The sequence below is a fragment of the Nannobrachium achirus genome (assembly GCF_963921795.1).
Source record: "Nannobrachium achirus genome assembly, chromosome: 3".
Lineage (NCBI taxonomy): Eukaryota > Metazoa > Chordata > Actinopteri > Myctophiformes > Myctophidae > Nannobrachium > Nannobrachium achirus.
Genome location: NC_137812.1, coordinates 3,597,760 through 3,624,115, shown reverse-complemented (window position 1 = coordinate 3,624,115; position 26,356 = coordinate 3,597,760). Strand labels below are relative to the sequence as shown.

Below are 26,356 nucleotides of genomic sequence, written 5' to 3'. Positions count from 1 at the left end.
ACCCACAGTAATGAGACAACTGTAATCTGAATGACTCCATGAGAACACCCACAATGAGACAACTTTAATCTGAATGACTCCATGATAACACCCACAATGAGACAACTTTAATCTGAATGACTCCATGATAACACCCACAATGAGACAACTTTAATCTGAATGACTCCATGATAACACCCACAGTAATGAGACAACTTTAATCTGAATGACTCCATGATAACACCCACAGTAATGAGACAACTTTAATCTGAATGACTCCATGAGAACACCCACAATGAGACAACTTTAATCTGAATGACTCCATGATAACACCCACAGCAATGAGACAACTTTAATCTGAATGACTCCATGATAACACCCACAGTAATGAGACAACTTTAATCTGAATGACTCCATGATAACACCCACAGTAATGAGACAACTTTAATCTGAATGACTCCATGAGAACACCCACAGCAATGAGACAACTTTAATCTGAATGACTCCATGATAACACCCACAGTAATGAGACAACTTTAATCTGAATGACTCCATGATAACACCCATGCACAGTAATGAGACAACTTTAATCTGAATGACTCCATGAGAACACCCACAGTAATGAGACAACTTTAATCTGAATGACTCCATGATAACACCCACAGTAATGAGACAACTTTAATCTGAATGTCTCCATGATAACACCCACAATGAGACAACTTTAATCTGAATGACTCCATGATAACACCCACAGTAATGAGACAACTTTAATCTGAATGACTCCATGATAACACCCACAGTAATGAGACAACTTTAATCTGAATGACTCCATGAGAACACCCACAGTAATGAGACAACTTTAATCTGAATGACTCCATGATAACACCCACAGTAATGAGACAACTTTAATCTGAATGACTCCATGATAACACCCACAGTAATGAGACAACTTTAATCTGAATGACTCCATGATAACACCCACAGTAATGAGACAACTTTAATCTGAATGACTCCATGATAACACCCACAATGAGACAACTTTAATCTGAATGACTCCATGATAACACCCACAGTAATGAGACAACTTTAATCTGAATGACTCCATGATAACACCCACAGTAATGAGACAACTTTAATCTGAATGACTCCATGATAACACCCACAGTAATGAGACAACTTTAATCTGAATGACTCCATGATAACACCCACAGTAATGAGACAACTTTAATCTGAATGACTCCATGATAACACCCACAATGAGACAACTTTAATCTGAATGACTCCATGATAACACCCACAATGAGACAACTTTAATCTGAATGACTCCATGATAACACCCACAATGAGACAACTTTAATCTGAATGACGCTGACCAGTTACTACTGGAAGTCCCAAAACAAAAGTTCAAAAAGAGCAGGGGTTACCGGTCTTTTACGGCCACGGCCCTCGACTATGGAACAGTCTACCTTTTAATATTAGATCTGCCCAGTCAATTGGTGTTTTTAAATCGTTATTAAACCCCCATTTGTTTTCCCAGGCTTTTAATTGCATTTAAATTCAACCCACCTAGTTGTTTTTAATTGCTCCTAATTGCATTTAAAGTAATCTTTTGTTTTGTTGTTTTTCTAATTGTTTTCCTGCATCTTTGTTTCCTTTTTAAACTGCTTTGATGATTTGTATTGCCTGTGTTTTTAAAGTTATACCATGTAACTTTTTTTATAAAACAAATCTTAAAATTGTCCTAACTGTTAAATCGCTAAAGTTTTAGAACCCCCACTCCGTTATTTTCAGCTTCTAAAGCCTTCTCTTTATATGTTTTCTATGATCCCTACCGGGGACCGGTTTTCGCAGAAAAATTGCGTCATCACACTACCGGCCAATCACAGCGAGGGTTATACACTGCCGGCCAATCACAGCGCATGTTGAAGTGGGGTCGCTATGGCGGCCATATTTGTAGTCGCCCTTGTGTCTCTATACGCAAAAGGTAATCTCGCCTACCAGGCAGGGTGAAGTAGTCCGTTTCTCCGGAATGCCTGAACGCACAGGAACCAGGGACCCCTCTAAAGATAGCTCTCGGCGAGGTGGAGGCAGACGCGGGGGTGTGAAGGTACGAAAAACGGCCGAAAGACGCGGACGCGACCGCGGTTAAATAAGCCATAACTTGACATGACCACAACTGGTGGTCTTTGCTCAGACCGGTGAAAAATTTGTGGGAACCTTGTTAAGTCTTCTTTGCCTCAGATGCCTCTAATTGCCAATCATGGTTTAGCAACCATTACCATCAGCCATTGTCCTGTTTCATCTCTGCTGAACAGTCATGGAGTTCATGCAGATGCTTTGAGAGGTCACCTATTATATCTATCAGGTCCACACACAGACAGCGCCATCTGCAGTTGAAGTGTGGGCCTGAAAATGCAAAGGACTTTATATATATTAATTCACCAAATCAAATCTCATGCTGTTTGGCTCCATGTCAACACCATAAAATGTGGAGCCTCCGTTCTATTTAATTTAATTGAATTAATTTACCCCTTATACACCTTATCTTAACGTATTGAAATAGCAGTGTGTTGATGACTCAGATAATGTTTACTGTGCATTCTGTCCACAGAACTCCATGATAACACCCACAGTAATGAGACAACTTTAATCTGAATGACTCCATGAGAACACCCACAATGAGACAACTTTAATCTGAATGACTCCATGATAACACCCACAATGAGACAACTTTAATCTGAATGACTCCATGATAACACCCACAATGAGACAACTTTAATCTGAATGACTCCATGATAACACCCACAGTAATGAGACAACTTTAATCTGAATGACTCCATGATAACACCCACAGTAATGAGACAACTTTAATCTGAATGACTCCATGATAACACCCACAGTAATGAGACAACTTTAATCTGAATGACTCCATGAGAACCCCCACAGCAATGAGACAACTTTAATCTGAATGACTCCATGATAACACCCACAGCAATGAGACAACTTTAATCTGAATGACTCCATGATAACACCCACAGTAATGAGACAACTTTAATCTGAATGACTCCATGAGAACACCCACAGTAATGAGACAACTTTAATCTGAATGACTCCATGATAACACCCACAGTAATGAGACAACTTTAATCTGAATGACTCCATGATAACACCCACAGTAATGAGACAACTTTAATCTGAATGACTCCATGATAACACCCACAATGAGACAACTTTAATCTGAATGACTCCATGATAACACCCACAGTAATGAGACAACTTTAATCTGAATGACTCCATGATAACACCCACAGTAATGAGACAACTTTAATCTGAATGACTCCATGATAACACCCACAGTAATGAGACAACTTTAATCTGAATGACTCCATGATAACACCCACAGTAATGAGACAACTTTAATCTGAATGACTCCATGATAACACCCACAATGAGACAACTTTAATCTGAATGACTCCATGATAACACCCACAATGAGACAACTTTAATCTGAATGACTCCATGATAACACCCACAATGAGACAACTTTAATCTGAATGACGCTGACCAGTTACTACTGGAAGTCCCAAAACAAAAGTTCAAAAAGAGCAGGGGTTACCGGTCTTTTACGGCCACGGCCCTCGACTATGGAACAGTCTACCTTTTAATATTAGATCTGCCCAGTCAATTGGTGTTTTTAAATCGTTATTAAAACCCCATTTGTTTTCCCAGGCTTTTAATTGCATTTAAATTCAACCCACCTAGTTGTTTTTAATTGCTCCTAATTGCATTTAAAGTAATCTTTTGTTTTGTTGTTTTTCTAATTGTTTTCCTGCATCTTTGTTTCCTTTTTAAACTGCTTTGATGATTTGTATTGCCTGTGTTTTTAAAGTTATACCATGTAACTTTTTTTATAAAACAAATCTTAAAATTGTCCTAACTGTTAAATCGCTAAAGTTTTAGAACCCCCACTCCGTTATTTTCAGCTTCTAAAGCCTTCTCTTTATATGTTTTCTATGATCCCTACCGGGGACCGGTTTTCGCGGAAAAATTGCGTCATCACACTACCGGCCAATCACAGCGAGGGTTATACACTGCCGGCCAATCACAGCGCATGTTGAAGTGGGGTCGCTATGGCGGCCATATTTGTAGTCGCCCGTGTGGCTCTATACGCAAAAGGTAATCTCGCCTACCAGGCAGGGTGAAGTAGTCTGTTTCTCCGGAATGCCTGAACGCACAGGAACCAGGGACCCCTAAAGATAGCTCTCGGCGAGGTGGAGGCAGACGCGGGGGTGTGAAGGTACGAAAAACGGCCGAAAGACGCAGACGCGACCGCGGTTTGCTATAGGGCTACTGACCACTAGTTGAGCATCTTACACAGTATAGCTTTAAATGTTGTACAGCACTTTGGTTCAGCTTGCCTGTTTGTAAACGTGCTATATAAATAAAGTTTGATTTGATTTGATTTGATTTCATTTGATTTGATTTGATTTGATTTGATTTGAATGACTCCATGATAACACCCACAGTAATGAGACAACTTTAATCTGAATGACTCCATGATAACACCCACAATGAGACAACTTTAATCTGAATGACTCCATGAGAACACCCACAGCAATGAGACAACTTTAGTCTGAATTACTCCATGAGAACACTTACGGCAATGAGACAACAGAGCACATTCTCATGTGAAAATTATGGTATAAAATATAACAATAATATAAATGCTGTTGTCTACCATGTTAAACATACTCGATCAATTATTCTGATTGATGTATATAAAAAATAATCATAACCACATCTATAAAGTATTTTACAGTTCTATCACAACAAGCTCACAACGCGTTGCTTGTAGATCTGATATAATCTTTTTTACAAACGTGATCAGGAGTATCTTTTGCTTAGACTCAAGTACTGTGGTTGAGTACAGTGTCCACCACTGTTTATCATATAGTCAAATGTGTGATATAACAGTAATGACAACAAAACAATAATAACAGCAGATTATTGTGACTTACTGTAATGTTACTGTTTTACAGTTCAAACAACAGCTGTAGACAGGATGTCCAGTGGAACCTCAGCTTCCATCAGAGGTGAGTTCTATTAAAACACATGAAACCAACAAACTGATACTGCTTTAGTCACATCTGTGATCTTTATGAATATTATGTTTATTTCTCCAACCAGGGAAGAACAGTGACCCGTCAGAACTGAGAATTGTTCTGATTGGGGGAGGAGCTGGACCCAGTGGACGCAATGGAAAGAGTTCAGTAGGAAACATAATTCTAGGCAAAGATGTTTTTGACACAATCGGAATAACAACTAATAGTGTCATGAGACAAGAGTTAGTGTCAGGGAGACAGGTCAGTGTAGTCGACACTCCAGGATGGGAGTCTTCTTATCCCCTAGATCTGACCCCAAAACTGACTCAGTTAGAAATCCAACAGAGTGTGAATCTGTGTCCTCCAGGTCCCCATGTCTTTGCCCTAGTGGTGAGACTGGACGACCCATATGCAGGAACAGGGATGTCAGCAGAGGAGCATGTGAGATTTCTCCTCAGTGACAGAGCGTGGAAACACACTAATGTGGTGTTCACTGTAGCTGATAAAAGCAAAATGAGACCTGATCTCATTAGATCTGACCCTGACTTAAAATATCTTACTGAGAAATGTGAAGGCCGCTTCCATGTTCTTAACATCAGTGACAGAGGAGATGGTAGTCAGGTCACAGAGCTGCTGCAGAAGGTAGATCAGATGGTGACTAGTAATGGTCACTATGAGACAGAAGAACACGTCTCAGAGGAACTGAAGGAGATGGAGAGATCTATCAGAAGAAGAGCAGAACAAAGGAGGGCAGAAGCTCAGAAACAATCAACTGGACTTCCAAAAGCTGTTGGTATGTTTTGTTTTATTTTAAGAAAGAATATTTTATTAGTCTGTCTGTCTGTCTGTCTGTCTGTCTGTCTATCTATCTGCCTGTCTAACCATCTGTCTGTCTGTCTGTCTGTCTGTCTGTCTGCCTGCCTAACTGTCTGTCTGTTGGTCTGTCTGTCAGTCTGTCTGTCTGCCTGCATGAAGAGGAGCACACACTGGACGCGGGCGGCTGTGCAGCGTCGCAGTATTGACGCGCGTGACGGTCGGACTACACCAAGGCTTTTCACTCACGTCAGTGCATAGCATTTACTGCGTGGGCACAACGCATTTGGAAAGATCCAATATATATCGGCTGGGCTAAACCAAGGCTTTTTACGCGTGTTAGTGCGTATGCGGGGCGGGGCGTTTTGGAAAGATCCAAAGTATATCAATTCAGTCGGCTACACCAGGCACACGGATAGCGCGAACAATGGATATGCATTCCCTAAAAATAGGATCGGTTCTATTTTTTACATATGCGTATGCGTTTTGTACACAAACTCCCATGGTCTCCCGCACATACCCCCTCCTTGGTGTAGCCAGGGGCTTATCGCACACGCACAGACAGCGCGCGTTTTCTGGTGTAGCCCGGCCTTATCATGATACACCAGGCTCACGGATAGCATGAGCCCCGAATACGCATGCTGTTCTATTGCACGCGGTAACACCAACTGGATGCGGCGCGCTGCCACGTGGCGTAGACTATCCTTTTCCCCCGGTGGAGAGAACATTTTCTCTGCGCGGCAACGCTGGAAAAATAGAACAGCGGCGTATCGACACGGCAGGCGAGGCGGCAGACTCGCACCTGCGTGTGTCTGACACCACCGGTGAGGGTTAACCCGCATTCACACCAAGAAAAAATACCTGCCGTAAAAGCGCATTGGAACGCAATTCTGTGCGCTTTCAGTCCGCAAGGCTGTTGTTGATGGACAGTCACTCTGTCCCTGTCATTTCACACAGACACACCTACACACAGAGCAGCGTTGCTTTCATTGGCTTCAAGAGCTCACGCACACACAAGATTTGAATAATGTTTCATAAGTTCATTCAAATTCCTCAGTCGGTCTGATGCGTGAGCTCAGCGTGAAATTCAGCGTTTGTTGCCGTATCGTGCTAGAAGGGCTCCACACAATTCTCCATTGGAAATGAATGGGATGCGTGCACTGACTGCGCTCACACACGCAACACCAGCCTAGTGTGAATAGACCTTCAGTTCATTAAAATAATGGGGTCTATGTTTTGACGCACCGCGTCTGCGCCGCCTCCACATCCGGTGTGTTTCCCTTGATTATAGTCTCATAAACTATTAGACAGAAGAGCATCATATATTTTGTGCACAATGTCATCAAGCCAAGGACCTCAATTCCAGAATAGTTTTCAAATTGACCAACAACTACATGTTTGTTGTATTGGTGAATTATGTAGCACAATCGTTCCTCCAGGCTATGGGATTGGCATCCTGAGACAATGGAACAGGACTAGCCAATCAGGGGGCTACATGTCCGGTCTATGAAATCCACAATACTAACCAATTATAATGCTGTCAAAAACAATGTTGTGTATCTTCCTCTGATGAAGGACTCACACAGTTAAAACCAACACTTACAGATCAAATCACTGCCTTTGATTGACTGGTGGTACAAATATAATTGATATAAGAAAATTAAAGAAAGTTTGTAGGGAGTTAATGAAAAGTAAAAAAAGAGAAGAAAAAATGAAAAAATCTTGTAGTGTAACAGTTAAAGTAAACATATTTAATTAATGAAATTGATAATTAAAATAGTTGATAATCTGATAAGATAATGAATCTGTAAAGCTGATCTGCACACGTGCGCACAAACGAGTGAGCACGCAAGCATACACACGCACACACGCAAGCACGCATGCACACACAAACACACACACACACACAGATATATTGTAGATGTATTTATTGTTCCACTGTTACATGACTCTAGGTAATAATGTCACTGCATACATCACTGTACTCTACTGACCTCTAGTGGACACACCTTAGTGTTCATTTAACTTGTATCAATGTGATTATTACATATTAACAACATCATAGAATTACCTGGACATTGTTGCTTTGTTCCTCAACCACGACAAAAACATGTGTTCAAAATGTTTGAAAATAGCAGATCTACAAGCTCACAATGTGTCACATCACAATGTGAGCTTGTAGGTCTGCTATTTTATCTATTTGTTGTTAAAATATCTGAATGGAAACAGACTGAAAAACATTTTATGAAAGTGTTTATCAGTGTTTAAATAAAAACATCAAAGTGAGAGTAATCAATGTTTTCTCTGACAGAACTGACTGACATCAGGATTGTGTTATTGGGAGAGCAGGCCTCTGGGAAGAGTTCAGCAGGAAACACCATTCTGACAGGAAGTGGTTTTAAAGCAGGTACAGGTCAGAGGTCATTGCAGTCAATGTTTTCTCTGACAGGACTGACTGACATCAGGATTGTGTTGTTGGGAAGGTGGTGGTCTGTGAAGAGTTCAGCAGGAAACACCATTCTGACAGGAAGTGGTTTTAAAGCAGGTCAGAGGTCAGTGCAGTGTGAGGTGAGACAGGGTGAAGTAGCAGGGCGACATGTGACAGTGGTGGACTCACCAGGCTGGCTCTACAACAGTCCACTACAGGACACCTCAGAGATGGACAAACTGGAGATCCAGAACAGTGTGTCTCTCTGTCCTCCTGGACCACATGCCGTTCTTCTGACGGTTCCTCTTTGTGAAGCATTCACCAAAACAATGAGAGTAGCATTAGAGGAACACATGTCACTTCAGCCAAAGAGCGTGTGGAGTTACTCTATGATACTGTTCACCTATGGAGGCTGTCTGGGAGACAGAAGCATTGAACATCACATTGAGGCTGAAGGTGAAGACCTCTGCTGGCTCGTTGACAAATGTGGAAAAAGGTATCATGTCCTCAACAACCAGAAGACAGATGTCACTCAGGTCACACAGCTTCTGGAGAAGGTAGAGGACATGGTGTCAGGAAACACAGGTGGACACTATGAAGATGATGGAGATGAGAAGATGTCAGAGAGGAAGAGGAACATCCAGGAACGTGTCCACACATTCATGACCAAGACACACAGACAAAGAACTGCTCTGAAAGCTCTGTTTGAAGGTGATGATTATAAAACCTATTTGTGTTTGTGTGTGTGTGTGTGTGTGTGTGTGTGTGTGTGTGTGTGTGTGTGTGTGTGTGTGTGTGTGTGTGTGTGTGTGTGTGTGTGTGTGTGTGTGTGTGTGTGTGTGTGTGTGTGTGTGTGTGTGAGAGAGAGAGGGAGTGTGTGTAATTTTGTTAGCCTGTCTCTCCTTTCATATCTTAATAATTTAATGGCCGCGTTTCCCAAAGCGATTTTGAGTGCTCGTAAGCTCAGGCATGGTCGTAGAGACCAAACACGCTTCAAGAACGCCTTTGTAGCCTGCGCAGGCATCAATCAAGAGCAACGAGGGCTTTCAGGAATCCGGTCGAGAGTGTACAATGGAACCAAATAGCTGTGGCGACATGCAAACACCTTTCCTGCAAGTTTCCCACGGGTGCTGCAGACCTGTCTTACCGATGGCTTTTTTAAGGGTGTGCCTGGGGCGCCCGTAAGAACCCTTCTAGAAAACTGAGCACATACCGGTATATAACTTAGTATAACTATGAAAGTATATTTAAAAAAAGCTATGTAAGTCTTGTGGATGGTAGAGTAGACTATTCTACACACCTGCATTACAAAATAAACAAGTGAACTATATATTTATATTTATATAAGAAATAAATAAAAAATACAAAGGTGAACTATATGTTTTATGTTATGCGTGTCGCTTGCTTTGATATATATCCTACTGAGAAATAGCACACCACAACACACACTTGCATAAAAAAAAACAAGCTTATAGGCTGCCTCATTTGTTAAGTGGGTCCGTGGACCAGTGGGGGTCCCCTGTCCCCAGCCAAAAGGCATGCAGTGACGCGTGGAAGCGGTGATAGAACTCGGATCATCCAGTTGCTAATCCAACACACAACCCCTCTTGCCAACACGACTCAGCCAGAACCAGTCCGCTCAGACAGTAGGCTGGAGCCAGGCACTCATCATCCTACACTCTGTGAGTTAGCCTACATTTTGGAACCATTTGGTTCCTAACTTGCAAACTTCCAAACTAAAATATAACAGCCCTGCCTCTTTAGCCCCTCATGCCAACACAACACTGAGCTAAAGAGGCAGGATAGTTATATTTTAGTTTGGACGTTTGGAAGTTAGGAACCAAATGGTTCCAAAATGCAACTCACATTTTGAGAGTGTAGGATGATGATCGCCTGGCTTCAGCCCACTCTCTGAGCGGACTGGTTCTCCAGCGCTCAGTCTGAAATCAGGCTAGGATGATGAGCCCTATAATTATTACAGCCAAGACGGGGCAGACAACAGCCTTAGTAGCTGAACACAGGCTTATAGCATGACGAGTTGTGAGTTGGACTAACAACTGAGAGCCTCGGGTTCGACTCCCGCTTCAGCAGATCGATATAAACGATAGAGAGTCTCTGAGTCTCATTTTGAGAACCAATACTCTAGTCTACAATACTGCCATAGTAGGCCTAGCCTATGAAATACAAAAATAAATATTTAAGACGAGCAGTTAAGTCACTTTGTGCAGTCAGTTATAGGCCTACCAACAGGCAACAGCGCTTAAAGCTTTGCATGTAGTTTCAAATTAAAACATGGGTCAGTTTAGCTGCTACCAACAGCGCTAAAAGTTTGTTAATTTTCAGCGTTGTAGCCTATGTTTTATTGATGGGCCGAGTACAATCATACAAACCAACAACTGAAATTCTTTTGGGAGCGCAGCTGCTGACGTCTTATCAATCGAAGCCCAGAGCCATTCAAGGAGAGTTGCATCATATCCCTTCACATGGGGCCAGAGTTTGCAGAACTCTCTAATACAAGGCTCTGGCCAGCCCAAGGGCATGCATAGGCTGTTTTGAGAGGGGCGCTTACAAGAGCGTTTGAGAAACGCCGTCATCGTAAGGACCGCAGCCTAACCCCCCGGCTCCAACGGGCGCGTCGAGCGTCAACGCTCGGAGCGCTCCGGTTTGAATCAATGAAGGGTGCTCCACTGCCGACGGCAACGTCAACGTCGGACGCTCCGGTGACGGCGTCCAAACTCGAAAATTGCCCCGATTCAATTTTTTTACGCCGTCCACAACGTCCAGTCATGTATAAATTATGATTAGATGTAATTGCATTTCATTTAAATGTATAAATACGTGCCTTTCTGCCATTGGCTATCCATTCACGATGGTGAATAGATGTCCCAAAAATCCTAGCATATTTTTTTATGTAATTACAGTGGTCTTCTTTGATAAAATTATGTATAAACACAACAGGCAAAACAAAGTGGTCAGTGGTGCATTGCTGCTCTCTGCTGTGAACATAGTGTGCTCTATACGTTCACATTCAGGTCACAAATAGTTTTATTCCTGTTTGAAAGTGATTTTCATGTTGTTTTGGAAATGAGCTATATTGGCCATAGAATGATACCTCACAGTCACAGCCGCCGCGCTGCGGTGGAGCCGGTCGGACGTCAATGTGACGGCGTCAATGAAGCCGTCACGACGCAGAGCAACGCGACACCGCCAGTGGAGCCCTAGGGTACGAAGGGCGTCGTACGACCTGCGCTTTGGGAAATGCGGCCATATCAATATTTTTCATTTTTGTTGCTGTCTGTCAGGAACCTTTATAACTTTTCTTTTCAAGAATTAATTCCCTACCTTGTCATAGTGCCACGCAAAAGTAGCAAAAGTAGGAAAAGAAACTAAAATAGCAGATCTACAAGCTCACAACACATTGCATCATGACACATTGTGAGCTTGTAGATGAGTTATTTTAATCTATATTTGAAACATTTTGAAAGGTGAAAGTGATAAAGTGTGTGTGTGTGTGTGTGTGTGTGTGTGTGTGTGTGTGTGTGTGTGTGTGTGTGTGTGTGTGTGTGTGTGTGTGTGTGTGTGTGTGTGTGTGTGTGTGTGTGTGTGTGTGTGTGTGTGTGTGCGCGCGTGCTTGCGTGCGTGTGTGTGTCAGGAGAACATCAGAGTCTAGCAGATGTCAGGCTGATGTTGGTTGGTGGAAAGCAGAAGGAGAGGAGCAGAGCTGGAGACATCATTCTGCAGCAGGAGGTGTTTCCATACACTGTACACAAGGTGAGTAATATGATATGAATGTGATGTTATAATTAATGAGCTCAAAGGAAACAGTAAAGTAATATCATATGAATGTGATGTTATAATGATTAATGAATGAGATCAAAGTAAACAGTAAAGAGATCAAATATAAATGTTATAAATGAGAGAGAGAGAGAGAGAGAGAGAGAGAGAGAGAGAGAGAGAGAGAGAGAGAGAGAGAGATACATGGTGCTCAGTTCTTCATGACTGTAGCTAAACATGACTGTATACATCACAACTATTATTAGAGCACGCCCCCTGGTGGACATTTATGCTCTACTGTCTGCCCTTTTCTAGTTAAGTAGTTAAATTATTATTCCATACAGTTAGTTATAATTAATGTAATGTTTGTAGTGTTACTGTTGCTCTGTTAGACAAAGTGATGCATAATAATGAATTCAGTGAGTTAATTTCTGGCAAGCCAGAGAAAACTCTTCAATGAGTACAGAATAGATTGGAGTTGATTATTTTGACTAACATACATTAAACCTCATGTTCCAGGAGTTTAGAACCCAGACTAAACTGACACAATGTGTCAGAAAACAGAGCAGAGTTGCTGACAGAACAGTGAGTGTGGTGATCTGTCCAGACTGGTCGACTACACCTCCATCACAGAAGATCAAAGACGTCCTTCTACACGGTGTGACTCTGTGTTCTCCTGGACCCCATGCTGTCCTGGTGACTGTTGATGTCATGTCCAGTTTCTCTGAAGCTGACAGGAGATCAGTGGAGGAACAGATGGAGCTGCTGGGGGACAGAGTCTGGAGAGACGCTCTGGTTCTGTTCATGTGGGGATGGTGTCTGGGAGGGAGACGTGTTGAGGAGTACATGGAGTCTGAAGGAGAACCTCTGAGGTGGCTCCTGGAGAAATGTGGCTACAGGTACCATGTTCTGGATGGTATGAAGTGGGACATTTCAGAAGTCACAGAGCTGATGGAGAAAACAGAAGACATGGTGACAATGAACAGAGGACACTTTGGACCTCCTAGACAGAGAGTGGTGAATCACCTGACAGGAAAGTCACTGATTGGCTGATGAAGAGCCCTAGAACGATGGCGTCCTGCATCAGGAGTCGACACCATGAGTGAAGCTGACATCCTGACAGGTGTTGATGAGTTGATTGTGAGAGATGAAAATGTTTCATGAACTTAAATCCAAGATGTAGGAGTTTTGTACCATGTCGCCTCTAGTGGCTCCAATTGAGAATGTGTATCTTCCTAAATTAAGAATCTTTGATTAAACTTAGGGGCAGAGTCACAGTTTAATGTGTAGAGAGCCCACCAGAGAGCCCACCTCAGAAGCAGAAGGTCCCAGGTTCGATTCCCGGCCCCCAGCAATGTGTCCAGGTGTCCATGAGCAAGGCACTTAACCCCTAACATGCCCCTCCTCTCCTGTGAGAAGCACTCTGCTGGATGAAGCTGAACATGGAATATCCCCCATGGGATAAAATGTCTCTAATTAAGTTTTTCTTGTCACAAACAATTTCAACACACATTCATGATATTTCTCCATCATACATGATCCTTGTAAGAACACTTTAACAACTGTTCCTTGTTAATATGAGCATATATTTCTTCATTTGTTGTGCATTGCATATCAACCAATATTTTATGATGTACAATAATTCTACATATTGTATGTACAGTATGTATAAAAGACTTAAGATAAATCAGCTCTAAGTATATTGCATGTACAGTATGTATAAAAGATATATCAGCTTTAAGTACAGAATAAAATGTATCTAATCTAAAACCCAGTCAATATATCATTTTCCTTTTTCAGTAGTCAAGAATGACATGTTATCTGTGAATTGTACTTCTCTAAAATTGGCATTAGACTCAGCAATCTCATATCAGTCTAGCTGTGATCTAAACATATTTGATACATTTACAACCATACAGCTTTCACTAAAATGATATATATTTGTACAAGCTCAACTTTATTGTTTTATGTAAATGATGCATATTAATGTACACTGTTCTGTTTCATCTATACGTAAATAAACCACAGGTTCATACGAGAGTAAATACTGGATATTTGTATTATTATTATTAGGCAAATTATTATAAATTTCAGTCTCATTTAGAGCGTATCAAATGTATTGAACAAGAAACCAGCCAGGTTCAAATCCGGGGTAGAAGAGCAAAGTTTACATAGTGCAGCTTTAAAGACAGAACTGGCAGCATGTCAGATTGTCACATCTATTTTCCACTGTTGTGCTCAGAAAAGGATAAACGCTATGATAAATTATATTAAGTCACCTCCATTAACAATAAAAGGCACATTTATTAATTATCTTTAATGAAAAGCATTTAATTAAATGCAGAATTTTTATAAAACATTGAAGTAAAACACAGAATAAATACAGACATTGTGAAATAAAGAACAGAGTGAATTACAGTGACTGCACAAAATGGCTGACAAAGACAAAGGGTCCATTTCATTCTGAACCAACGAAGCAGGTTATCTGACAACATTCAGATGGTTTAGTTTAGATTTTAAAGACATAATTCACTTTCTAACATGTTTGGGGTCATTTTAATCCCAGACACTTTTTAAATTGCTTGATTCAGTATTTCAGTATTTTGCTATTCATTTTTATCAACCTTTATTAACCTAATTTAAACTTTAGAATAAGATGAATTTAAAACATGCGTCTTTAGTTCTGGAGACTAACATTGGTCTTCTACTGGATGCGGGGGCCGTGTTTTTTATTTTTGTATTTCTTGTATTACTTTTCCATAGATTTTATTTAATTTACTCCCAAAAATGATGACAATTATAACAACAAAGAAGCCTGAGTTGACGATAGAATTACCCCAAACATGTTTGAAAGTGAAATATCTTTGACCAGAACATGCAAAGGGAACTCACTGAAACTATTTTATCAAATTGAATGTGGAATGACATATATTCCATTAGTTTCAAGGACTCCCTTAAGGCTAAGAGTGAACCAATTGAACCATGTTTTTGAAATACCAAAAACATGGTTCTCTTCACATTTGACACATTGATGAAAGTAATACAATCTGCATAATCAGACAGCTTTCACACCCTTAAAATCTCTCTTAATCACAGACCTGGTTATTATTAGTGTTATTATTAGGCTGGCTGCAAAGGTGCCTACATATGAAAGCAAGGTATCTGTAGCCTGCTCCCTTAGAGTTACAGACGCTTACAGGTCTGTGGAACTCACAGAGTTACAGACCTGTTAAAGGTCTGTAATTAAGAAGCCCCTCAAGGAACCCAGAGTGAGGGTCCCTGCATGGAGCGTTGTCTCTGGGTAGCTCCAGTAGAGCTCTCGCCTTTAGACCACAAGGTCATGGGTACGACCCTGGGCACCGCCAACTCAGTGTATGAGTGGCACGGCTTGGGTGCAGCAGCAAGTTGTACGGCAAGTACTATCCGTGAACTGATGGTACTGTAGGTGTGGCGCTCCACCTCAGCAATCCATCTCCTAGGGGTCCATGATAGCGCATCGTAACGGGGACAGACGTAAACCACTCCCGACCGATGTGTCTCTGGCTTCCTTCAGCCACTCACTGAAGCACGTCTCCATGGCTCTCCTGCTAGCGTAGCTGCCCACGTTGACGGTGGGGATGACCTTGAGCGGCCGCAGCCACTGGACAAACCTCTTCATCTCCATGAAGCTGCTGTGCTCACTGTAGGGGACGCCTGTTGAGACAGAATATATATATCGTTGTTGTCGGGTGGAAACCTTCTATGTCCAAAACTCTTCATTTTGCACTTTTTAAACATTTTAAATCATTAAAAAAGTTTAAATCATTTTAAAAATGATTTAAACTAGTGAAAACAGCCGATCTACGAGCACACAACGCCTCACATCGCGAGGCGTTGTGTGCTTGTAGATCTGCTGTTTTCACTACCTTTGTGCGACGGCCTTGTCTCATGAAACGGGGCTTTACTTTGCGAGAAAAAAAAACATACATTATTTGAAACTTGGAGATACAAGGTTTCTGCCGGACAGCGACGATATCTAACTATTAATTTACTGAATCCGAATGTCTGTCCGCCGTCTGACTGCATGCTGACATCACTGATACTAAACAGTGTCCCCGCCATGGTAACAATGCCCAACTGACATCACTGACTGACATCATTGACTTACATCACTGCAGTGCCCAAATTTGGAGATGACATCACAGACTGGCCTGGACACGGAACACCATATATGGGCATAAAAGAGTGCCAGCCAGCCAGACAGACAGATACAACGGGTATTGCACAACTGGACAACGATGGTGACTATTCTGCCCAACGGGCACCGACCGTTCTGGGTTCTCCAACAGTACTTCTGAGACTCCTACATTCAATCCCTCCCTCATCGCACACCCCCGGGCACAGGACTAGTATATCGTCACTGTCGGGTAGAAACCTCGTATCTCCAAGTTTCAAATTTGTATGTTTTTTCTGCAAAGTAAAGCCCTGCTTCATCAGGCAAGGCCGTCGCACAAAAGTAGTGAAAACAGCAGATCTACAAGCACACAACGCCTCGCGGTGCGAGGCGTTGTGCGCTTATAGATCGGCTGTTTTCACTAGTTTAGTTCATTTTTTTAAATGATATAAAAAACGAATGGTTTTGGACATACAAGGTTTTCACCCGACAACGATGATATACAGTGTATATATACTCAATATTCATTATTGCCTATAGACAAAGTAAATATTCTTCAAACCTGTTTATTTATGACTTAAATTTTAAAAAAATGTAAACATGACATTCCCTCTTCTCATGATTCATTTTTTCAGCTCACTCCTACCCCACAAGTCAAAGAGATGATTTTGGTTTAGCTTCAAAACATCAATCATGTATCACATTTAGAGGCCCTAATTAGTGGAACTGTCTAGAATAGATGCTTCACTTAAGTCATCACTATCCTTGCCAATATTCAAGAAACATCTAAAGCAATATCTTATTTCTTCATTACTGTAGTCCACATGATTTAGTTTACTGATGCGTCATCATCTTTCCTAATTTCTTTCTTCTTTTTTCCTCTTGTTGTTTTTTGTTCCTTTTGTGCAGTTTCTATGTTTTTATTTCTTTATTGGACGCACGGCTGCTCCCCTTGTATGTATTGTTCTTATTGAACTTTTAAATCTGATCATTAATGACCTCTTCCAATAAGGGAAGGATTCCAAATAAGCCTGCTGGCTTCTTCCTTTCCTCACACTGTATTTTGTACCCATGATAAATGTATTGTTGCATTTCTAACCGATAAACTATACTAAACTAGGGGACGCCTGTTGAGACATAATATATATATATATATACGTAGATGTTTATAATGAAATGTTTACTGTTGTTGAGTTATAATGGAGAGATTGTTTAGGAAGACTGGTTGTTTTTTGTGCAGTACCTCTTAGATCCAGTAGGTGTCCTACCTGACCACAGGATCTAAACATCTCAATGGAAGAGCAGGGAGGAAACCTCTCCAACCACTGCACAATGTACACACACACATCTTTGGGCAAATGAAATTAATACATAAATACAATCTAGAAGACGTGATTTATGTCCAGTTGCGTATTGCAGACAGGTGCCCTTTTATGGCGGTTTTGAGGGAGGGTATAGGGAGACATTTTGATGGCATTGGCATAGTAGTAGAATAATATAATATCATAGATTTGTATAGTGCCTTTCTCTGAATGAATTAATTTGTGCCAATTCTGGGGGGATGACTGAAAGGTGAGATCAGTTGAGCTCCCTGTGGAGTTGTGGTCATGGGCCTTTCTCACTCTGTTGCAGTAGTCAGACAGGTACGTGGACACTGGTCCCTGAGTATCTTGTAGACCAGGGGTGGGCAACTATGATGATGGTGAGGGCCACTATATTTCCACCTTCACTCCAGAGGGCCACATTGCATATTGCTACGTCCTACTTTGTCATTCTGGTATCTCATACAATAGAAGCAAAAATAGAAACGCATCGCAGTAGATGATCTACAAGCTCAAAACGCATCGCAGTAGATCGGCTATTCTTTGAATTGGAATCCTGAATAATCTTTTGTTATGTTTTAATTGTAATCCTGAAATGTAAAATTTTGATTTAATTTCAAGCGCATTTAGTTATATACTGTAGTCATGTTAACTTTATGAACCTAAATACAAATACATTGGACATAAAAAATACATTTTAATACTACTATACTAGTCATTAAGCTACTAATATAGACTGATGGAATTAAAGCAGGTCATGTTTGGAATTGCAACAGCTGAAATCAATAATATATCAGTATTCCGGTATTAACCTGCGGGCCGCATTAAGTGAAGGTGGGGGCCGCATGTGGCCCCCCTGGCAGCCAGTTGCACATGTATGTTGTAGACCAAGCCCATTGCAAGATGCTGTACTCTGTGCCATCCCATCCTAGCATAATAAGCAGGGCTTAGGTGAGTCCTAGGTGTGTGAGGTCTAGTAGTAGTCTGATTATAGTTTGTTTTGAGAGGTCTGTAAATTAGTTTTTAATGCCTTTGAGGTGCTGAGTACCATGAGTGCACTGAACCTACAGGTTGCTCTTTTCCAAACCAGGCAAGCAGAGTCATTCCGCAAACCAAGAACCAATTCATCCTTTGTTAGCCTTCTGGTTGGTCCCTGACTGACCAACCAGAAGGCTCTATCTGCCTTGTCCCGCCCTGGTTCCGCCTTTTTTATGTTGAATTTGCTAAAACATAATTTTTGGAGAGATAAAATAATTTAAAAACATTCTGAGTCACTATACTGCCACTGAGCAGCTCCATTTTATTGAAACCAAGTTTGAAATGAGAATTGAATACACAGAATAACAATACGAAGCAACTGAATTACAATGGTAGTGGATGGAGTGTCCCACTGAATGTCCCACCGAGACATAGCAACCAATGGGTGTGAAGAGGGGCGGGACAACGGGCGGGACTTGACAAAGGGTGAATTGCAGTCACATGCTCGATGCAGACGTCATGTCGTTGATATACACTGCTCAAAGAAATTAAGGGAACTAAATGTTCCCCTTAATTTTTTGAGCAGTATAAATTAGGAACAGTAACGGCTCTAGTGTGTGTGTGTGTGTGTGTGTGTGTGTGTGTGTGTGTGTGTGTGTGTGTGTGTGTGTGTGTGTGTGTGTGTGTGTGTGTGTGTGTGTGTGTGTGTCAGGGGCATAGTTCTGCCGATTTAAAATGACTCCATTACGGAACTAAAACTTCCTATGATTGGCTGCTAGTTGTGCTGTTTTCCCCCCTGGCCGATCGCAAAAAGAATTGCCCTCCATTGGATCCCATTTCGTTTTCTAACCTTAATTAACATTTTCATGAATACTGTATGGTTCCTATCGCTAGTTAAAAATTGCCTTTCAATCACCATCATATTCGTTTTGTCGAAATGTGGTCCAATGTATTTTAAAATAAATGATAAAGTTGCGGGGGGGCGTGGGCCGCGTGGCCAACTAAACTGATACCAGCCGGCTGTGTTCTTCTTCGTGTGCTGTATTTCGGGAGGCTCCGACCACATTCTCCCATGTATCCCTGCGTTGCACGTGACCGTTGGCAGCCAATAGCATCTCTGATGCCTTTACAATTCTATGATGGCGACACCCATTCCAAGGGGTAGAAAGGGCCATTTGAGCTGCATAGAAACCAATGGCTTCGCTTTGTCCATATCTTTCTACAGTCTATGGTGTGTGTGTGTGTGTGCGTGCGTGCGTGCGTGCGTGCGTGCGTGCGTGCGTGCGTGCGTGCGTGCGTGCGTGCGCGCGCGCGCGTGCGTGCGTGTACCGTATATGGTGATGTTCCCGCTCCTCTGAGGTTGGATGTCCTCCACGTTGTCCAGCTGCTGGCTGAAGGTCCATCCGGTGGGCTTGAAGGCCAGCAGCTGGTCGTACTGAGCAGAGAACCTGCTCAGATGATCCTTCAGATGCTGCCGGAGGAGGAGACACCACACCTTCAGTCACACAATATAACTACTGAAACTAGGGAAGCACCGATATATCGGCCACACATCGGTATCGGCCGATGTTTGCCGTTATCGGTCAATAATAGTATCTGCAAATAAAGCTGACATTAACCGATGGCAGTAGCCGATTTATCTGTTGTTGATATAATAAGCATACATTTTGTGCTGGCTGTGTTGGTGTGTTGGCTATCTGCAGGCTACCAAGAGAGTATATTCTGAACAGTTATTTCTTATATTGTTGATTTATTTGTTTCACTGGCCCAAAAGGGGGAGAAAAAGACCAAAACCAAAATAAACTAATATCGGTTTCAGTATCGGCTATCGGCTAAATTGTTATTTTAAACATTGGTATCGGCCAAGAATTTCCATATCGGTGCATCCCTAACTGAAACCCCTTACTGCAACCCCTTACTTTCAGGCCAAGGACCCCTTAGTTGAGAGAGAGATGAAGCAGGGACCCCACAACCTTTTCATAGATTCCACATGGTTTCATTGTTTGACAGCACAATCGTCAGTGTATTTTGGATTCATGTCAATTTGTGTTTTCAGATATTTAACCACTTGAGCCGTCATTACCTAATAAACTTGACCTTTTACTCTGTACTTAGTCTGCTCTTTTTCCCCTCTACACCAAACCTCTTTGCTGAAAATAGCCGATCTACAAGCTCACAACGCCTCGCAGCGCGAGGCATGGTGAGCTTGTATATCTGCTATCTTTGGCTACAGTTCTCAGAATATGGCCACTAGGGTTCAAGTTGTTAATATAAAAAGGATTGGAAGATTTGGAGTACCCCCTGTAGTAACTCTGCCGGACCCCCTGTTGAAGACCCCTGCCTTACTGTACTGTATCAGGGGTCTTCAACGTTTCTTTCAGGTCAAGGTCCCCTTTAGCTGAGAGAGAGATGAAGCAGGGGCCCCTTTAGCTGAGAGAGAGAGATGAAGCAGGGTAACCTGAATATATTAAACATTTTCATAGATTTCAGAGATAGCTTCATGAACGTATTTGACAGCACTATCATCAGTGTTATTTTTGTTTACATATTATGCTCTTTATTAAATATGTTGGAATCGTGTTATTGTGCATTTTCAGATATTTAACCACTTAAACCGTTAATACTTGACCTGTGGCTCTGTACTTGGTCTGCTCTTTTTTTCCTACACCAAACTTCAAATATCTTCCCCAATAGCCAATGATATGACATAATGCCCAATACAGCGATACCAAGAATAAAAGTGGTCAACCAACATTAAACTTCTATCGTCACTGTACAAAATCCCCTCACTCTCTGTCTGGGTGTGGGTGGAGTTGGATTCTGTGGGCCCAATCATTTCACTTAGCGGTGGCGGGCGGGCACTGGTTTCAGCCTAGATTTGGCACACCTGGTAGAATGATCAGAGCAGACATTTGGTTTGAAGGGTGGAGAGGTTGAGCTCCATATGGCTTGTCTTTGATGCATTGATAAGTAAGTTCTGTTATGTTACCATCCAGAGCAGGGGTCTTCAACAGGGGGTCCAGGACCCCTAGGGGGTCCTCAAAGTAACTACAGGGGGTCCTCCAAATCTTTGTGTGATAGAAAGTTTTTTTTCCTACCTTTTTTGTATTAACCACTTGAACCCAAGTGTCCGAATTCTGAGAACTTTGACCAAAAATAGCAGATCTACAAGCTCACGTTGAGAGCTTGTAGATCGGCTATTTTCGGCAAAATGCTTTGTTGTAGAGTGGAAAAAGAGCAGACTAAGTACAGAGTGAAAGGTCAAGTTTATTAAGTATTGACGGTTCAAGTGGTTAAATATCTGAAAACACAAATTGACATGAATCCAAAATACGCTGTCAAAAGATGAAACGATATGGGTTGTGGGGGTCCTTGCTTCATCTCTCTCTCAACTAAGGGGTCCTTGGCCTAAAAACGTTGAAGACCCCTGTTCCAGAGTATTTGTTTATTTGACATCATTTGTGCCAAGTGTGTTTGTTACTGATTACTGGTGCAAGCAGAGTGTGCAAATGCTGCGTTCCGTGTTTCTGTATCTGGCGGTATCTTCTGTGTGTCTGTGTTTATGCCCTCTAGCCAATCAGAGATGTGTCGTCCAAACCGTAGCCAATGAGGGAGTTGAGTGCCAACTTTTCTTTCCTGTTCGGTTAAATAATCAACTCCTTCATCATCACTCCATCAATGCCATGAATAAATAAGAACTTTTAAACCTGTCCCCCTGCCATCCTGTTTACCAGCAGACATTGACACTAAGGCTTGCCCACCTGCCCCCGGCAGGTAAATAAAACTTGGGGCAGGTGAAGTTTGCTTTCAGGTTGCCCGACCGGGCAAGTGCTCATTTGAGAGGGGACACAACAACCGTCTATAAACACAACACCAGATATCTGTCTAAACACCTGAACGTGGCCATAAAAAAATATATATATATATAAAATGAAGAAGTGTGAAACCATAGTAATCATAACTACCTAGGTATTTGGATTTGGAGGTATTGAGGTATCATTAAAAAAAAAATATTGAGTTAAATTGAATGGTAATTAAAATCTTACCTATCATTTTATAATGGACGATTTACTTTTTGGGCAAGTGTACATGACCTTTGGGCAAGTAGAACATGACCTGTACTTGCCCGACGGGTGTCAACCCCTGTACCAGTACACCAGTAGTCTAAGTCAGTGATACTCAAACTCCGTCCCGCGGGCCACTTCCGGCCCGCCGAGCTGGACTTTTCGTTCCAGAGATAATGGCCAAAACATCTTGAAAGTGGCCAGATTTTCACTGATTTTTCTTTTCTTTTTTTTCTTTCTTTTTTTACCAGTGGCTCTGCCTGACCAATTAGCATACCCAAAACGACATTGTATGCCTGCAAATTAAATGAAAGAGAGATGTAGTGTAGCTCTACTTAACAACTCCATCATTAGCCCTTTGATAGCTAAAAAGTCTGGGAATCTATTTTAAGTATTGTTTGATTTTATTTTCCTTAGCCATAACTAAATCTGTTTTCACAAGTTTATGTTCTGTAAAAAGCCATTTGTGTTGAATGTGGGCCAAGTCATAAATAACATTGTGAAGCAATTGAATGAGAGATGTGCTCAGCTATCTTAAATGTTATCCCACTTGATAGCAGAAAGACAGATAGACAACAACCCAGACAAATGTACATTAGTTTGTTTTAGTGTTTTTGTGGAATATGCTAATTGCACAGAATTATTATAAAATAGAGACATTATTTTGAAATTACTTTGATTACAAATTGTATCATTGACAGAATATAAACGGAATTACAAGACATAATATAATGCGCATTGCACTTGTCTTAAGTTATGTGGAAATAAAGCAAATAAAAGAGAAGGTATCAAGTCATTTTATCAACTGGCCCGCAGCCCCTTGACATTTTTGTAATGTGGCCCACCGGTTCAGAAGTTTGAGTATCCCTGGTCTAAGTGCTAGTATAGCCCAATTACCTGCAACTTTAGACTACGATTACAACTTAGTGAAATGACTTGGACCACAGAATCCGACTCCACCCTCTCCCAGCCAGAGAGTTGTGTACAGTCACTGTATAGATTACATTTGCATATTAGTAGGATATGCATGTTTATCATTAAACGCAGCGCGCATAATTACATTGAGTCTGTGTGCCTGCGGGGAGATAAGGCTGTAATTAACGCATTCAGGCCTAGAATTATTGAATGCTTTAAACAGTGAAAAATAGCAGATATACAAGCTCACAGTGCGGCACCGAGTGCCACGCTGCGAGCTTGTAGATCTGCTATTTTTGAAAAAAGTCGTGAAAATGTGTGCAAATCTTTGACTTGTATGTATTTCTAAAGCGAACGTTTGTAACTAAAATTTTGCTTTTGGGTGGTCCCTGGAACTAGATATTTTGAGATGGGGGTCCGTGACCAAATACATATCATTTTGGGGGTCCTTCACATGAAAAGGTTTGAGAACCACTGACATAGTAGTCTCTCAAGAACAGACTAACTGAGCTCCAGTTAAAGGGCCAGTTCACCTCTGGGACAACCAGATCTTATTTTATTGTTGTTTGGGACAAGATCAACACAATCCTGAGTAATTTTCTGTGTTCAATCTGTGTTTTGAGATATTTTAGTATTTCAGCATGAATGATGATGCATTTTGCATCATATGATGCAGCATGATGACTCATATGATGCAAAATGCATCATCATTCATGCTGAAACGTGGACGTGGACCTGCGCTGCCTTCCAGTCCGTGGTGATGAGCTCTCGGATGCGGTCCGACTCCAGGCAGCACATGGTGTTGTATTTGTCCCGGGACAGACACACCTTGGAGCCCAGCACCTCCGCCAGCGCTGAACACAACCACATCCCCACCCTGTATTGTTCTGCATGCTTTTTCACTATACTGTCCATATGCATAACAGAATCAAACTCTACAGTATTGCTTCGAGAACTTCCCACGCCCACACTTTCTGATATGAATAATAATGGCCATTATATTACGCTTAGCACTTTCAGTAACATCTGCCGCTCCCCTCCCGAAACAAACTAAATGTAATGCCATTTAGTACCGCGGGTCCCCAAGTCCTGCAGCTTATGCAGTATGTTTCCATAAAGATCTGTTTGTGAGAAGGTTTATTTGCTCACAGAAAGAGGGAACGTGTTTATATTGCGATGGGGCATACTGTATATTGTGTATAGGTAAGCTATATACTATATTACTGTATATTGTGTATACCGCAATGAGCTGCGCACAGGGCACAACATGAGAACGAGAGAGAGTGAGAAAATGCTGTTGTCCGCAGCACAGTAGGGGAAATTCTCTTCTCCTCTGCATGTAGGCATACTCATATCTTACATGCAAATGGGTCCATTTGGTTTGTACACTCTCAGAGTTACAGACCTGTTATGGCCATTCAGGGCTATGTCTTTATGTGTTTCTGGTAATATTACTGTCCACTCATTTAGTTTGTCTGTGGCAAAAATATATAATTTTGACAAATGTCCACCACAAGCCAAAATAGCTATGACCACTAGAGCCTGACCAATATATCGGTCAAATCGATATATCGGTCGTTTTGGACGCCAATGTCGGTATCGGACATCGGTCATTATCTCTCCGATGTATCGGTCGTTTTTATAAGTAATATTAGACCACCATTTGATGACATTTAACCACTCAGACGCAAAACTTAGAATATATTGTCGTTGCCCTTAAGGATCCATTGGGTTTCATTTTACACTCACAAGTTAAAGATCTTATAAAGGGTCCATTTGGTTACCAAATCTCCATCATTTTGCTGGGGACCACCTAGAAATCCCTCAAGGACCACTGGTGGTCCCCGGACCATTGGCAAAAAAGGAAAAAAAAGGTTTTGAAGGTAAGGAAATTAAGGCTATTTATTATTATTTTAGATTATTACAAAACATGGGTTAAACATCGTCAATCAGTGGTCTAGCACTCACTATCTGCAATCATCGGCATCGGTCAAAACATTTGGCATCGGTTGGGCTCTAATGACCACTGTAGCAGCCCTACACTAGCACCACTCACTCACCCAGAAACACCTTCTCCTGCCCACAGAGTAGGAGCCACAGACCACCACTCACCCAGAAACACCTTCTCCTTGCCCACAGAGTAGGAGCCCCACACCACCACTCACCCAGAAACACCTTCTCCTTGCCCACAGAGTAGGAGCCACAGACCACCAGGGTGCGCGGGGCGAGTGTCACCGCCTCGAAGGCCGTGTTGGCGGCGAAGCTGATCACCCTGTCCTGGGCAGGGAACGTGTACTCTGGACTGCAGTAGCTGCAGGAGGAGAGGGAGAGAGATCCATAGAGGCACACATGCATGCACAGACACACACATGTGAGGAAGGGCAATAAAGTGACGGTCGCACTTAGAGTGACACGGGTGAGAAAGTGACTTTTATTTCAACTCGTCTTTATAAGACATGGAGAAGGACATAATAAGTCAGAGCCGCGTGGTAACAAAATATTTCTTTTTACCGCTTTTGATCATTTTAACCCTAAAGCCGCAGATCTAGAAGCTCAGGTTAGATTTGCCGTTTCGTGTAGAAGACGGCTCATTTGCAGAGAGACAGAGACAGGGAACAGCCACTAACATGGCACCCTGGCCACAATATGACTTCCGGTTGGTTCTAGCGGAAGTGGCAGAAATGCTGTGTTTAACAGAAGTTACGTCATGCGTTGTAGTCTGCCGGTGAAATTCTCACGGCGGAAGTTGAACAGTCTCTGCCTGATATTGTCACCAGGCTTTTCTCTTCACAGATGAGTAAGCCTGGCTACTCGAGGCTACTAACATG

The 26,356-nt window shown here is 41.9% G+C and overlaps 2 protein-coding genes across 2 annotated transcripts in view; one reads left to right on the top strand and one right to left on the bottom strand.

Moving 5' to 3' along the window:
- Positions 1-26,356, top strand: part of LOC308281310 (uncharacterized protein) — a 277,254-nt gene that overhangs the window by 179,535 nt on the left and 71,363 nt on the right. The window lies entirely within an intron of this gene.
- LOC308281504 (DNA cross-link repair 1A protein-like) overlaps positions 7,124-26,356 on the bottom strand; it is a gene marked incomplete at both ends in the record, with an annotated part of 34,691 nt that continues 15,458 nt past the window's right edge. Inside the window, 6 exon segments of the mRNA XM_080721722.1 lie at positions 7,124-7,194; positions 8,726-8,870; positions 15,626-15,789; positions 19,879-20,044; positions 24,252-24,382; positions 25,694-25,839. Of these exon segments, the coding sequence (XP_080577848.1) occupies positions 7,124-7,194; positions 8,726-8,870; positions 15,626-15,789; positions 19,879-20,044; positions 24,252-24,382; positions 25,694-25,839 (823 nt within the window).